Source organism: Xiphophorus couchianus, chromosome 6, assembly GCF_001444195.1.
Source record: "Xiphophorus couchianus chromosome 6, X_couchianus-1.0, whole genome shotgun sequence".
In the NCBI taxonomy this organism is placed as follows: domain Eukaryota; kingdom Metazoa; phylum Chordata; class Actinopteri; order Cyprinodontiformes; family Poeciliidae; genus Xiphophorus; species Xiphophorus couchianus.
The window spans coordinates 11661153-11678439 of NC_040233.1; the positions used below are offsets into that span (position 1 = coordinate 11661153).

At 37.9% G+C, this 17287-nt stretch overlaps 1 protein-coding gene across 1 annotated transcript; it reads left to right on the plus strand.

Annotated features, from left to right (window-relative positions):
* Positions 1-301: 301 nt before the first annotated feature.
* sirt6 (sirtuin 6) lies at positions 302-16236 on the plus strand. The gene is made up of 8 exons (XM_028021747.1): positions 302-480; positions 1581-1708; positions 4587-4769; positions 6085-6144; positions 9257-9352; positions 9470-9550; positions 12201-12324; positions 14697-16236. The coding sequence occupies exons 1-8, from the start codon at positions 415-417 to the stop codon at positions 15012-15014; spliced, it is 1056 nt and encodes a 351-aa protein (XP_027877548.1). The 5' UTR covers positions 302-414; the 3' UTR covers positions 15015-16236.
* The last annotated feature ends 1051 nt before the right edge of the window (positions 16237-17287 follow it).

Sequence of the window (17287 nt, forward strand, 5' to 3'; positions counted from 1 at the left end):
AAGGGTTCAGGTTGAACTAACTTAATGGTTTTGGTAATGCACAATATTTTCTGTACAGAAAAAAATCTTACAAGGATCGTGAACGCAGCACGACAATCTATCCACGAACGCAGAGGATAAATGAAGACGCGAGAGAGAATTGGAGATGCCTTTCTTTGTGTGTTTTTCTAATTAAACTTTAACATTTTCTTTACATGACGTACAGGCTGTACTTTCCAAATCTGTAATTTGTAGTGTTTCTGAGACAACGCGTATAAATACACTCATTATTAAATTAAAATTTCCAAGTAAGCGTTAATGCAGCACAGGTCGTCGCTCAGTGATGACGTGTTCCAAACAAAGCAGCTCAGAGAAAAATTCTTGTGGATAAATGAACTATTTTTAATACAAGTAATAAAGACAACAGTTGCAGCTATGTCAGTGAATTATGCTGCTGGACTCTCTCCGTACGCAGATAAAGGTGTCTGCGGACTGCCTGAGGTAAATAATGAATCTTTTTAGCTCTAAAACGAGCTTTTTGAATAGCTAGTTAGCATCTTAGCCGATATTGTTTTAGTAAATGAGAAAGTTGTGAAGGAGCTGTGCTGTATTATATGAACGTAAACCGCAGACTACAGTTATAGCTGTAAACCACCTTCTTGCATCGAAATATTTTGGTCTGTACTTATTTGTTGATGCCAGAATGATTATATCTTAATTATTTACAAGGTAATCGCTTCTCTGTAATCACTTATTGGTATGTCGTTAATGATTTTTTCATTATTTAAATTCAGCCATGAGGAAATTAATGTTTGTTTTGTTGTTTTTGTATCTTTGGTAGCATTAATTTCTAAGCACAATATTTGTTTACATGTGGTACTTCTCTTAAAAATGTTTTAAAAGCCTGGCATGCCTCCCCAACAAACAATTGATGTGCAGATGGTTGTTTTTGAGACTGAATGGCAGCAAGATGTCAGTGTTTGCTGCAGTTCTCAATCTGCGAGTTTTGGAGACTTTTCTTCACTTTTCTTACTGTAGTGCTGTAGGTTTGGGGTTGTAAGATAATCATGTAGCCCCATACAGCGTAAAGGACCAGTGGCTCAGCGAAATGGCCCTCAGCATCATGTCCTGTTATATAATGCAGGAAGTCAAAAGTCCTGTATTACTAGTTTATGTAAACGTTGATCAACAGAGGTGGTCAGTGTACCAGCAGTTGATAAAAACAATTGTTTCTTCCTCTAGGACCACTTCCAGAATGATTCTTCTCTCTAAATAATTCTGAGATTTTGTCATATTAGTAATCTACTCATCAACAGGTATTTAAATGTGGTAAACAAATAAAGTCTTAGTTAATAATATTTGCTATTGTACAACATTGGTTTCCCTTAAATAGACAAATTTGTGTGAAAATGTCAAGCGTTCTTTGTTTTGATCATGTTTTTTTTATGCGTATGCACATATTTTCATCTGTTTCATGAAATATTATACTAAATAACCTCTCAAGATGTTGCTTCCTTTTTTATGTATGAGTCAAACAAATATTACTGATGTCCGTATGAGTGTTCCAGTAGTTGATTGTTGTATTTTCTGTTAATTGGCAGAGTTTCGACAGTTCTGAGGAGCTAAAGGCAAAAGTGGAGACCCTTGCTCAGCTGATTAAAGAATCGGAGTACTTGGTCGTCCACTCTGGAGCTGGAATTAGCACCTCATCAGGCATTCCTGACTTCAGGTGAGACAGAATCGTTGTAGCTCGTGTCCTCAGTCACATTCAATTGTAAATTACTACATTAATTTGGTTGGAAAGGTGTGTACACGGTGTCACACTCACGTCTTACTGAATCATTGTTGTAGAAAAATGTGGTTAAAGCACAGCTGCTGGTGTCACATCAAGTAGCTTCCCACTAATTACAGGTCGCACAGGAAACTAACCAGGCTCTTTAGACGTGCTTTTCCACCTTCCTTACTGTAGTGCTAAATAAGACTGTCATTAAGTTTGATTAGAGAACAGCAGTACAGTTTTCATTTGATAACAACCACACCTATAGAGGCGACCTCAGCTGGTCCATGCAGTGCAGCAAATGATCTTTGCTTGTCTCCTGGTGTAATAGATGAAGTGTTTAGTTATTTTTTATTTTTTTTTGTCTTGCATTTTTTGAACTATAGTTATCAGAAATGTAACATTAGTGTTAACATGTTGATGTTCTGTTTATACATTTTGTGTGGCTATGAGGAAAGATATGTGTGCGCGTGTGCAACCTGTCGGACTAATTTGTGCTGTTTGTGGAAATCTCCCTTGAAGATAATCTGGGGAAGCAAAATAAAATTGATCATTGCTGTAATTGTCACATCAACAGGGAATCTGCTGCAATAATATGGTTATTTTATTTTTTTTTGCTAATTATTTCTACGTATAATATCCCCCTCAATTTAGTTTTCCATGTTCTTTTTGTAGCATCTTCGTTTGAGCACAAGAGGGCAGTGTTTGCTTGATATGCCACTTGTCAGGCTGGTGAGGATAAAAGGACATAAGTTCAGCTTCTCAGTTACATAAAGATTTGCGTTGTTTCAGTGCCCTACATACCTACTCCATCTATAAACCACAAGACATTGGTACTGACTGTGTTCGCTGAAAAAAGGTTTATATTTGAACTGACAGCAGTGTGAGTATGAATTCAAAGTTGTAACAGAAAAATAAGAAATTTGTAAAATGATCTGTACTTTACCCGGTGTTAATTTTTGCTCAGTTCAACCTGCGATAAAGTTCTCAACAACACAAAACATTACAGTTTACTATTTACTAAAACCTGTGGAAAAATATAAACAAAGAAAAAAGTTTGGTAAAAGAGCTTGATTTATTTCTCATATGTTTGTTGTTTTTTGTTTTTTTGGGGGGGCGAGGGGGAGGGGGGTGCATTAATTCGCAGTAAATCTGAACTCTTCTATCAGAACATATTTTTGGTGCATACAGATCTGCCACATTCAAGTGAGAAAGAACAATGATTTTTAGAAGATCCGCTGTAATTTCCCATCACGCTGGAGACATTTATAACGCTGTTTCCCACCATACTGGAGTCCGCAGTTATTGGAACTAATATGAAGTTCAAATACAGGACATGGCATAATTTTTTTTTTTCCTGTGTAATCCTCAGGTTGATCTGTGAAACAGACTGAGCATTTCTCAGAAAAAATCTTTGACTTAACATGCCCGAGGGAGAATGTTAATAGTATAGTTATTAAAAAAAAAGACTGAACAACGATGGCATGAAAGGTTTGCTTAAAAAAACATATTTGAATATGTTCTTTTTTTTGGTTCATGTCTTCACAAATCACAATATTTGCTTAGTAAAGGTAATTTGAATCTGTATTTGATTTATTCCTGAGCAAGACATTGATTATAAGCACAACTCTTTGTTTCTAAACTAGCTTGTGATATATAAAAGATAGCAAATGGTAATATTCTGTTATACCCGTGAGCTTGCATTGACCTATATTTATATCCTTCTAAATTAGATGCTTTTTTAATGTTCTTACTCATAATGGGTTAAAAGTGAAAGCAATTGTGCATATTTTTCCGGTCTGAATACATTTGCACACACATGCTTTAGGATCTGTACCAGTTGAATTTTTGATTTTTATGCCCAGACTTGACCCCCAGGGAGCCTGGGGGGTATACTACTGAAGCATAGATTCAAAATAAGCAAATGCATGTTTCTTGTTTATAAAAACACACAAATAGAAAAGATTTATTCCCTCACGTCAATATCTTGAGAACAATCCCTGGAGTATGTAAATAAATTAACATTCCTCTTTGTCCTGTTACCTTTTTTTTTTTTTAATGGTGATACATGACGTAGACGATATGTGACGTACACTTTAGCGCGTCGGCACTGATGAGCCTTTGAGCTTGCCTCTGCTGAGCAAGCAGTAAACTGCGGCGCAGATGAAAGATGAGGCCGCTGGACGTTTAAAGCGAGAGATGAGTCTGTTGCAGCAGGACGTGTTCCCATCTCTGATGCAGGGAGATAAGTTTGTTCTCAAAGTAACTTGGCAACTATCAGGATGTTGGATGACTGCAGCGATGGCAACAACACTGCATTCATTAGTGCAGCCAGACACCTGAAACTGAGCCCAAACAAAATCCTACCGGGCTGCACTGTACGTTTAATACAAATTACTTCAACGGTTAGTTAAATGTTTTTCTTTTAACAAACTGTTGTTAAAAGAAAAACAATGTGTAGATGATGTTTGAATAAATTCACCATATGGTCAATTTTCTGATCTCTGATAAGCTTAAGTTAACATTATAACCAAAAATGCAGTCTTGACTCTCCCTAGCTTAGATTCAGCTTTCCTCACTATGACTCCAAAAGTAGCCACTTTGAACATGTCTTCATTTATTTCTGTGTTGTTTTTTTTAACTCATTTATGAACTCCTACTGTTGGCTGACAGTCCTTCCCTACACACAACATAGTTGCCTTTAAGCTGGTTATGCTCAATATAAAACTTCAAAGCATTGTAGGCATGTTTTTTTTTTTATGCCTTCTTCACCTGCTACATCACCACCTTTTCAACCAGACCAACATCAGACTCGTTTATTCTCCTTCAGAGGTCCCAAGGGTGTGTGGACGCTAGAAGAAAAGGGTGAGTCACCTCACTTTAATACCACATTTGAAGATGCCCGCCCCAGTTTGACTCACCTGGCCCTCCTGGGACTGCAAAGGGCAGGATACCTGAAATACCTCATCAGCCAGAATGTCGACGGGCTGCATGTTCGATCAGGCTTCCCCAGGTAATGTCATTCTGTTGGTGGGAATATATGTACAATATATCTGCTTCGATTCTTTCTTGGTGTGGTTTGTTTGTTTTAGATGTAGAAACAGCAGGACGCTGCAGCAGACTCACAATGTGTGCAAGCTGAGCATGATTGAAAGTGCTAAGACTTTCCTCCTTCTCTCAGTTTAGTGTTATTTAGATCCATATCCCCTGCTAGAGTTCAGTTTCAGGAGGACACCAATTTTCAAGAGAAAAACAAAATCTCACTTGGTTAATGTTGCATGGACCCAGGGCATCCAAGGCGAGCTTTTCGAGACTAAAGTACATCAATTTGTGTCTTAACTAACAAAATTAGGCCAAGTAGAAGAAAAGGGACAGTTATGGTAACACTGACTATACAAAACAAGATGAAAAGATTAAAGAATCCATGATTGTTAGGTTTGGATCCAGAATAACATGGCATTGATCCAAATTTACAACTGAACACTTGACAATGAAGAGGATGCTATTTGTTGTTGTTTTTAAAATTGGGCAGCTATGAGTTTTCATCCCCATCTGAAAGCTTTTGAAGGAAGAGCAAGTTGTACCAGTGCCAGAAATAAAAAAAAATCTTCAAACCTTTTAGTAGTTTTAGCATCCAGCAACGAGCGGAGGCTGAATACATTGGTGATTTTGGCCCAGAGTGTCTCTTACATCTTTGTAATTTTACTGCTGGTGTTTTGTTGAGTGTTTTGTAGCTGGAATGAAGAATGTCATGAATAAACTGATAAATAGACGTGTTTGGCTTTGACTCATTGTTTTAAATTAGAGGTTGCTGCTGCTGAGTTGTAGCCTTTGTATAACAGCCATACCAGCATCAGAGCGCAGTTAATTTGAAATCAAATTTTCGGTGCCATTGAAAGTGTGTGGTCTGCTCGAGTGTTACTCGGTCATATTGGACTGAGCCCAGGGCTGAGAGTCCAATTTTTTATTCTGTTCGTACATCCAGCCTTTCCGCATATTGGAGGACTTGCTTTTCCTGGAAACCATTTACATAGAGCTCTTCCTCCACCCTCAATCAGGTTTTTTGAAATGAGGTCAGACAGTGAAGGAGTAGTTCTCAGAGGAAATCACCAAAACGGCCGATGAACCGGTAGAATAAACTATCTGGGATTAAACCGCAGAAGTTCCAGCTGAAACAACACAAGCTGTATGCTTATAGATTCGTTAAACAACAAAGAAAAAGTTTATCCTCAAAAATTCATACTTTTACTTTAGCTTTAGGTTTTATGTAAATGTGTGTGTGTGTGTTTTTTTCCTGCTGTTGTGAACTTATCTCCTCATTCCTCCAGGGATAAACTATCAGAGCTTCATGGAAACATGTTTGTGGAGGAATGCGAGAAGTGTGGCAGGTACGAGTCTGAACACTCACAAGCACCAAAGCAGTTACCAGTTGATCATAAAACTAACTTTAAGGCATTTCATAGGGAAAACAGTTTTTCTGTGAAATCTTATAGCATCATAGAAAAAAATCTTATATTTATTCATCTTTATTTTCAATCTTTAAAACTGTTAGAAACACCCAGATTTTCCTAGGTCTTAAATTTCAATATTCATTCACTATTTACTTTTGTTTCAATTGTGGCTTCTTGATTATTTATTTTTTTATAAATTCACAGAATGCATTTGTTCTCTGTCTGGGGAATGAAGGTGTAATTACTATTTTTTTCCAAAACCACAAATGCCTTAACGAAGCAATAAGACCTGTTAAAAAGGAATTATTTCTGGACATTCAGACTTTCCTTCTCTTAATGAAATCACAATTAAAGTTTAATTGTTCTTGTTAAGTTACTCACTGTTATTCACTACCAGTTATTTGGTCATATTAAGTATATATATTTAATAAGGTCTGGCTTTACATCAAGGATTTGAGTAGTTGGTTAAAACCTTCTGTCAGTGACCTTAATGAAGCTTGTTATGTGTTGTTGGAAGTATGCAACAACACATAACAGGAGATTCTCACAGTTTGAACTTTGAGCATTTCGACAGTGTCATGATACAGACATTTTAAATAAAATATGGAGAAAATCATGACATGAACAAATTGCTTTTATTCAGAGCTGAAAAGCTGCAGTTATTCCTTCTGTGTATTGAAGTGCAATAATACTATATTGCACTTCAATACAATATAATAATACTATTATTACTTCAATGTAATAATATTATATTACACTTAGGGCTGCACAACAGCAAAGCAAAACATGCAGTTGCCATACTAGTATTATGGCAAGACTGATATCTGTGGTTTCTAATACTTTTAACCCAAATTTCCCAAAGTCTTTTTTTATTTTTATCTCAATGTTATTATCTTCCTTTATGAGCTCCAGCATCTCGGTCACTAAAAACATAAATGTCTTGTATGGGCATCGGGGGCAGTGAGAGTCCATTCGACAGGCCAGATGAGTAACTGGCAGCAGAACAACACAACTCTAAAAGGCTGATATGAGATGCTTCATTAGGTTGAGTGCTTGCTAATTTCAGTTTCAAAACAGCATTACTTGAATAAGAGCAACGGCTGTCGCTCATTTAGTTTCCAAATTATGGAAGGAGACCCCACTGTGCTTGCTTTGTGCCGATAGAAAAATCTGAAACTTTGAAAAAGGAAGAATTGTTTTTGAAGCTGTTTGGAAATCTTAGTACGCGTAGCTTTTGTGAAAGTACTCTAGTAACATGCCAGCGCTGAAAAAGACCAGTTTAAGTTGTATTTAATTTGTGTTATCATTGTGGCTGATCTAGTATCTGCTCCTTCAGATGTCTTTTATACTTTTATAATGCTCTTAAAGAATTAACAAGGCTGCAATGAACGATTATTTTAGTTACCGATTAATCTGTGGATTATTCCGGTGATTAATCGATTCATCAGAAAAAAAACTGGCACATTCTGCAGCTTTTTCGTTTAAGCCTTTTTTTTAAATAAAGTATTAGAAATGCATTAACAAAATTCAGATAAACAAATCGTTGAATTCCTTTGTTAGATAAGGAAAAGAAATTCTTGTCTAAAATGCAAGGAAATATGAGAATTGCTTTTAAATTAGCCGATTAATAATTGGATCGCAAAAGGTGTTTAATTGGAGATTTTTTTTTTCGTTTCCAGAAAGTTCTGGATGGAACATATTTACAGACAAAGAAGTTGTTGTTGTTTTTTTTTATCTTGAATGCAAAAAGCATGTATTTTCTTTGCACAGTTTTGGCTTAAACTAGTTAAGCCAGTTGTTCTTTCAACAGATGAGCACTTTGGAGTCTGTATTTAATGTTCACAGTTAATCTATTGCTAAATTAGCTGACGATTGTTCCTATAATCAATTCATCACAATTAATCTGATGAATTGTTTCAGCCCTAAACAAGTGTAATAGGTGTTCAAGCTTCCGTTTGCATAGTAACATGAGGCTGCACCTGAAAATAGGCTCCCTCCCTGTGGAACAAACATGGTGTGGAGTGGTGCGCCTTACTCCACCCCCCAAATCTCCAGCTGCTATCAAAAAAGCTGTAAGCACAGACCTGAAAGAGGAGTTATTCACCTTCATCTCTGTGGTATGTTGGCCAAAGCATGTCAGACATTTTATTAACATCTCAGGAATTTGTGGTGGACAAATTTTCAGAATAGTCTGGGTTTCTTTTTTACTATGCTGCTGCGTTGTACTCAGTTTTTTGAGTTATTAGTCGAAATTCCTCAGTATACAAGCAGAAACTATGTGGCTGCAGCGTCATCCATAAAACATGCAGACAAGAGGCTCAGTTACTATTCACAGACATGAGCTCGCGTCTGAGCTTTCCTGCACATCATGATCGCCGGTGTCAGCAGAGTCTCTGGCATCGCACTGCAAGGACTTGCTCGGGTTTTATGTTTGGGTTAAACTCAGTGTTTCTTAAAATTCTTGGAAGAAAAACATGCTTATTAATATTCAAGGAAAATGCCACACAGGTAGAAGCTCAGAGATGCTGGCAGGTAGAGCCTCAGGAGAAGAGGAAGAGAAACGTGAGCAAAAAATAAACTCAGCTGAAGTATAATTCTCTGCACACACAAGGCGCTGTTATAATTAATTATAAATTAGCTTTATTTTGGTGATTATCTCCTGCAAGACGATATGCCCGCTTTGAGAGAACGACTCGGAAAAAGGTTAATGCAAAGTTATCGTCTCCGGATGCTCCCAGGGAACAGAAAGCGGCTTCATTTTCTCTCTCAGCAGGTTGCCTTGGGGACGTAACGTGAAAGAGCAAGGCTGTCGAGCACATTGTGTTTAAACAATTTTGCTTCAGCTACACGATGTTAAAAAAAACCCAAATCCTTCCAGAACATCTCCAAATTGTTCTTTATAACCCATGAATTGATGAGCTCAGGCAGGAGTAAGAGCAAGCGGAGGTTCCAGTGGTGCCTCTGAGCCGCTTGCTTTTTCTCCTGAAAGTGGAGCAAATGGAGGTGGATGCATTCAAGTGTTAAACTTCTGGGATTTGCTGTTTTCCAGGCAGTACGTGAGGGAAAAGGTGATCGGTGTGATGGGGCTGAAACCGACAGGACGTTACTGCGAGGTGGTGCGGTCCAGAGGGCTGAGGGCCTGCAGGTAAAACACACACGGGGTTGTGCATTTGAAAAGGGGGGAAGAAAAAAAAAGCCAAACAGCTCATTGTGATTTATTTATTTGTGTGCTTATTCACTTTTTTTTTTGTAATCACTGAAGAGGAAAGCTGATCAGCACCATACTGGATTGGGAGGATGCTCTGCCTGACAGAGACCTGAACAGGGCAGATGATGCAAGCAGGTGAGAGAAACATAAATCATTGTTTCATCACCTGTCTTTATCACTGAGTAACACACAGATCTCGTTTCCTCCAACATCCCCGTTTCATCTGACGGTGAAAGGTACAAACGCCATTTCAAACCTGTGCTGTGAAGTAAAAAAAAAAAAAAAAAGTCAAACAAAATGTTGGGATTGATTCGCTCGAGCCCGCCATGGCTTCGCCGTCGCTGTCCTGAAGGTCTCGTTTGAAAACCTTTTTTGTCGGGCTTTACATATTCACCTCTGTCGGCTTTAACGCCCTCAGATGAACGTTTTCATTCATTCCTTCAGCCCCAAAAGCTTTTACTGCGTGTTTACAAAACTGCAAGAGGGAAGAAAAGGATGCGCTTGTGTCGCCTTGATCTGCTGACACATAATAGACTCATAATTACCATTTAAATTGCGGAGAGGGGATTTGGAGCACCGACCTTTGAACTCTAATTGTTTGTTTGTGGCAGTGAAGAAAAGGTAGAAACAGCGAATCATTCAAAGCTGATTTAATGTGAAGCTGCAATGCTTTTAAATTTTGAAGGGTGTGCGTGATCAGACTTAAACTCGACCCATTAGGTGAAATTTCCCTTCTTTTGTATAAGTTGCTTTGTCATTTTAAGTGAATGTGCAAGTTATAGCACCAGAGCTGCATCTAGCATGGTCTTTTGTAAGAACCTGCCAGGGATTAACTGCATTAGCCGTATTTTAGTCACAGTGATACAGAGAAGAGGATTCTAGTGACAACACAAGCTGTCGCTTAGCTTGTGTGTTTCTCAAGTCTTATCTATACCAAATGTTTTCCCAAAACAATCTGTTCACTGTTTTTTTTCTTTTTTAAGAAGTTACCCTCTGGGTTTCTGGCTAGGATGAAAAAAAGACAGAAAAAATTAACTTTTAACTCAGATTTCAGGATGACACCATTGCAGTGTTAAATGAGGCAATAAAAGATAAATAAAAATCATGAAAAGCTGTTAGTACAGACATAAATCTGTGCAAATTCTGTGTTAGTTTTGACACATTACTTGCAAAATATTTACAATACTGTGTAAAGTAATTCATAGGCCGCCTTCAAATAAAAAACAAATGATCATGGCCGACCCTATGCCTAATTCATAAGATTGCTAATGTCGCTGTAACAACTTCCACTCTTTTAGGAGGGCTTTCCACGAGGTTTAGAAATGTGTTCATGGGAATAGGCCAACATTCTTCCAGAAATACGTTTGAGAGGTCGGACACTGATGTTGGACGGCAAGGTCTGTCTTGCACTCTGTTTTTATAATTCATCTTAAAATGACTCTGTTTGAAGGCATCCATCCCCAAACTCTTGGTGAATTATCTTGGAGAGTACGATGGCTTTGTAGCACCAGGTTTCCTTTCTTTAAGTGAAATTCTAAATTCTTGCATAACTACTTAATGATAACTGTTGGGAAAACAAATCCATGTAGTCGGCACTTATCACTGTGATTTAAAAATTAGTATGTCGGCCATTGAGCTCACGTACTGCTTCAGGTTTTTCAGTAACATTTACTTAAAGTACAGCAGGCATGTAAAAAAATTCCTTTTTGATAAGCTAAAAGTTTTTTTTTTCCTAGTGTCTATTTTGTCAAAAAACATTTCCCACGAGTTTAATCAGCTTTAATTTACCATAATATTTACGCTGCTGCAATTACAGCTTTGGATAGATTAAGACTTTAGTAATGCCACCAGCCTCTCTAATATTCACAGGAATTGAAAAAATTATCAATACAATAAATTGCCTTTAAGGGCAAATTTTAAGAAATATTCCTTAACTTTGATCACTGTTTTGTTTTAGTTTGTTGACTTCCAAGATCCAAAGACAGACTCTAGAAATGATCCAAATTTATTCTTATTCTGCAAAAACACAAAGAAAAACCCAGGTCAGCTTGTCCATTTGAAATAAAAAACACAAAAAATATGTTTTGTGCTAGCCTGCAACTTGGACAGCAACGAACGCCGTAACATAGGCACTTAGTTTTTAGTTAAAAATAAATAATGATTTGCAGTTTGTAAAGGAAAAATTATTAGCAATTCACTTTTAGACTGTAGGTGTGTAGGTGAGCTAAACATGAGATACTTTTTCTCTGGCAGATCACGTATGTTTACTAGATGAGATATTTTTAACCCAGCCGCAAGGAGAGTGAATGAACCAACAGCAGCTCGTAAGCCTGAAACTCCCTGCTGGACGGCTAGAACTGCAGATATGTTTGGGATGAGGATGAGAGCTAAACATACATCTTGAAGAATCAGAAAAAGAAGTCCAGCTACATCTTTATTCTGGCTTCTTTTCATCTACTGCAAATCCACACTGTGGTGCAAACCACGGAGACAGAATAGTTGTTTTCACCTAGTTGTAAACCTGTACCCCTGCAAGATTTGCTGAATTTTCTGTTTTGTTTACAGTAGAGATGTCAAAAGTTTCTTACAGACATGCAAAATAAAAAAAATATCCAGATTCCCGTCCTTACCAGATATTACCCAAGTACTGCTGTTTTCCACACTGACTTTCATGGACACCCACATGCAGGAATTACCCTTGAGGAGAAACAGGCAAATCGGAAGACTGTCAAAAAGTCACATCTGCTCATTTTGGCTGATTTTTACTCCTTGTGTTGGCATGCAGACGAGCAGACCTGGCACTGACTCTGGGCACGTCCATGCAGATCAAACCCAGTGGGGACCTCCCACTCCTCACAAAGCGCAAAGGAGGGAAAGTGGTTATAGTCAACTTGCAACCAACCAAACATGTGAGTCTCATCCACACGCCACATCAAGACAAACGTCCAGAACTTCATCTGGGAAATATTTCATTGTTTGTGAGGAGAAAACTGACCTCCAAGTGTAGAATCTCAAGGTGTGACTTGAAATATCCTGGTTTTATAGAACATAACGGCTTTAATTTACAACAGAAAAGCCATGATTGTTCCTTCTCATGCTGAAATATAAGGTATTAAATTATAATAGTTCCATCTAAAACATTTATTTTGATGTTGATGCAAAAACAAAAAAAGAATAAAAATTGGCTACATTCCACCGTGGAGTTTAAGTTCTTGTTGCAAGTCGGTTTCTGTTGTTTCCAGACTAACACTGGGAGAATAAAAGGCTCTTATCAGCTGGCTGTTTAGTCAAGCCATCTGCTTGGCGAGAGCTTTCCAGCCATGTTTCTTTTGTTTTTGTTTTTCACATGCCCTGTCCGGCATTGGGGTATACAGAGTCCTAATGGGAAGCCCAACAGATTTACTTTCACAAGTGGAGCATTACTGTAAAAAGTAAATAAAAATCTGGATTGCTGATTTAGTTTTTCCACAGATTATCTGTCTCATATTATACTGTCATGACATAGTGATAGTTTAAACACAGAATGTAATAAAAGTTGCCTACTGTAGTTTTAATGACATGCTTTAATGAAGAGATTGTGCAGTCATTTGAACCAGGTGTGTTGGAGCAGACACGTTTTAAGACTTGAATAAGGCCCTGAGGACCAGCACTGACAACCCTGCGTATCTCCCTGCATATCTACATTAATTAAGCTCAGTGTTATTTATTTATTTTTTCTTGCACCACCATACTCAAAATTAAAATGTTCCATTGAATTCACAGCAGGAAGAAGAAACTTTATATGAAGGAAGGGGGGGGTGATACCAAAGTTTATTAATGAGGAGAAATCTGTTGTTTTGCCATTGTGGATCATTTCTTCACTTTGGGATAACAGGGATATAAAAACTACACTGATATTGTAGGGACAAATCACTTCACTGTTTTCTTGTCCTTAAGTATCTAGCAATGGAAATGTGCAGAAAGTGCAATTCCTCACATGTCCACTTGAGGCAGACCCCAAAGCAAAATCAGGTGCCAAAACCTAATTTGGTTTATTGTGGTGATTTTTTTTTTTTAAACTAGTCTGGGACAGTATCTCAAATAGCTCCCCTATGCTGTAAACTGAGTCAATATTTATACATCAGCAAAGTGATTGTGTACATGATACATAATTAATGGTGAGTGCAGGTGTGCGTGTCACGTAACGAGTGTCCGCTGTCTTTTGCACTGCAGAAATCCACAACGTTGAGGCAAAACGACAGACAGGGTTTCACTGCATTTGTTTAGTGTGAAGCTTCGTCACTGTCTGGTTCAGTTCAGGTGTTGCTGCTGGGTTCTTACCGAACCAGTGTACTTTGAGATGTAGACAGTAAGTGACGCAGCATCAGGAAACAATGTAGCGTACCCTGTGAAGATGCTGAATGGCACCGACGGTGTCTGTGAAATTCATGCTTTTGCAGATGTTTTTATTCATTTGTTTTGCCGAAGCCGACGCTGTGCGTCTGAAAGGAAAACAGGGAACCTATTTTGGGCTCACCTCGCTTTTTTTCTCTGGTGATTTGCGTTGCAGTTTACTCGCACTCAACACACTGCACATGCTTTCACTGTAATCACTAGCAGAAAACATTTCATTGGGTGAATGATTACGGTGTAGGCCATTATTTGAGGGGTAATTATAATTTTCAGGTCTGTTCATTGCAATCAGACTCAAACAGGGATCTCTGACAGGAATAGAAAATTAGGCAAAGGCTTTTTTTTTTACTTTGTATTGTTCTTTCAAACAGATTAAAGTAACTAATTGAACTCATCCACAGAGCATACGCTTTTATACTGATACATAAAATAATTTCCAACCAGTTGTTTTTCAACCACAGATCAATTAATTGTGTGTTAATTAATCTCAGAATAAATGCAGCTGCCGTTTGAAGGTTTGTCAGAGAAAATTTGGTGAGCAAACATCATGAAGACCAAGAGCCAGAGGTTCACCTTCCATCATGAGCAATGTCCATAAACATTATCATTGGAATGGTTCAAGCTAAATCAGGTTTATGCATTAAAACAGTCTAAACCTAAATTTAATTAAGACTGTATGGCAATACTTGGAAACTTACTGTCCAGACACTTTCCGTACGATCTGGTTTGAACTATTTTGTGAAGACTAATTGGTAAAAACTTGAGTCTTTAGATGTTCAGAGAGGATAAAGATACTCCAAAAGACTTGTAGCTGTAATTGCAGTAATAAAATGCATTGAAGTTTTTGGTCGATCCCCTATCATCTCTTTTGTGGTCGCCTATTTTGCAGGACAAACACGCCCACCTGCGTATCAACGGTTATGTGGACGATGTCATGAAGCAGCTGATGGAGCTGCTGGATTTAGAAATCCCAAAATGGGAGGGACCCGTCATCTGCGAGAGCTCCACTTTCTCACCCGAGACCACCGCTGATGTCAAGCCTCCTCGCGGCATGTCTGCAAAGGACAAAGTGAAAAAGGACAAAATCAAGGAGGAAAGGAAAAGGGAAGCAACGCAGCCAACGGAGGACGCCGGCGTGAAAGACGAGACGGTTTCAGTAAAGCGAGAGCGAGCAGATTTTTCCGCGGAGACAGACGAAAAGGAATAACCTCTGGATATTTTTTTGTTGTTGTTGTTCTTCCTCAGGACTCGTCAAAACCACAAACACAAACCCGTCCAGAAGCTTACTCATGAGCTGAAAGTCTGATCATCTTCAGAAATAACATTAGTCTCTTATTTTTCTATCATCTGGAAGGAAAACTTCTGTCGTAATGTTTTGTTTTTTTTCTTAAACGATGAAACCTTTCAGACACCATCTGACTCAGGCTCTCATAAAGCCTCACTAATTCATGCTTGTTTGGAAGCGTTTCTCCTAATGAGAACACAGCTGAAAGCAGACACCCTGATATAAAATGTTTCGGGGGATATTTTGTACTTCATCCAGCTCAGAGCCTTGTTTCTCCGGGAGAACAAGTCTAACAGGACAGTACAACGAGACGAGATCTGGAGCATGTCGTTATAGATAAAGTTTTTAATAAGGTGTGTAAGTTTGCTGCACCTTATTAATATTTATAGCATGCGCTCCAGATCTTGTCCCTGCAGATCTCGCCTTTTAAGTCTCCTTGGTTTGATACATTATGAAAAGGAATATCAAGTGAGCTGCTTCTCCAAGTCTGGCTGACTAGTAGCTACAGTGCAAACATGCAGTGGGGGCGTGAGGTGAGGTGGGGTGTGCTGGGATTTTAGGTCATGTCGGATTTTCGAACCGTGATTGAATCATAATCATGCTGTGTGTGTCTGAGAACGAGGTCTTGGAGGTTGTGCTCTCCAAGAAAATGTTACTTTTAAGATTGTTGTTTTTACACCCTGGGCTGTATATCTGTAAACACATTTAGGGAGTAAAATCATAAACTTTGCTTAAAAACTGTCTCATTTCTCGTGTACCGTCTCGATTGTTACAGTTTAGTGAGAGACAGAACTTGTTCTCTCATCTGAAATTGTTTTTCAGATAAAGTAAAAAAAATAGATTCAAACCTCTGCAGACTTACTTCCTGCTCCAGGGATAATTTATTGACAACTTTTCCATCCACGTTAAATTTTCAATCTTCAATTGAAATGTAAATTATTAAATTATCTCTGCAGCAAGGAGTCTGTGTAGCCATTTATCTACCGCAATTTGAAAGAAATTGAGACTCTGTGTTGCTCTTTATATACGTCTCCTAAAGCCCCTGGGGCCCGTATCTTCCCTCACTGTGCTGGAAATCTGTAATAATCAAACCTATTAAAGAGATTGGAACCTATTTCCTATCTCCTAGATTGGAGAAAGATTACTTTTTCATATTATTTCATCCTATATTAATTTACTTTCTTAATCCTTTCAGGGTTGTAATTGAACTGCTGCCTATTTTCAGTTGTCGATAAGATGGTGTTTTCAGGTTTGTAAGCTTCTCCCTTTTTCCTCCAAATGTAATGTTGGTCATTATGGTCAAACGGTTAAATTAGAGTTATGTCTGACCACAGAACATGTCTGCATTTGTAAAATGTTATCTAGCTTTTTGCTTTTTTTTAATTTTATTTTTATTTTTTTTAAACTTTATTTTTATTATTTTTGCAGTTTTAGAGACGCACATACATACATTGAACAGTTAGACCCCCTCTAACAAAAAAAAAAAAAAAAAAAAATTACAGAGCAGCTAGTTTGACAGGAGCAGTTGAGTGATAACAAGGAAAAAACAAAAATAAGAAAATAGGTAATTACATAAATTATACAGTTGGTGTCAGGCTCTGAGGAGTGATCCATTTCTTCCAGTATTTATTGTATTTATAAGTGGCAAGCCTTAATGAAAAGGTCAGTCTCTCCATGGCGTGAATTTCCTCAATTATGTCCTTCCAGTCCAAACATGACGGTGGTTCCACATCAAGCCACCGGCGAGTTATAGCTTTCTTTGCACCTGCTAATAATATTAGTAGAAGATATCTATCAGACTTCTTCAGTTCCTGAGGTAAATTACCCAGGAAAACCACAGTAAAATCACAACATAAATTTAAGTCCATTTTAGTGTTGATTTCTTTTATCACTTCCGACCAATAGGGTGCAATCTTAATACATTCCCAAAAAATATGAAAATGTCCTGCAGATACAGTCCCTAGCTTTTTGCTTTTTTAGTGATGTACATTCTGATTATCAACTTCCCATGATTATCTTCACTTTTCAGCTAATGGCTCTGTGGGAATCATATTGCCGATAATCGTCTGTGTGGTGAAGCGGGCTAACTTTTCTATGTTTTTGTAGATTTTTCTCACAAAGTGGAACAAAGACAGACTTCTGGTCACAAAGTTCCCCAAGATCTGATTTTGAATTTTTTTTTTTTTTTTTTTGCA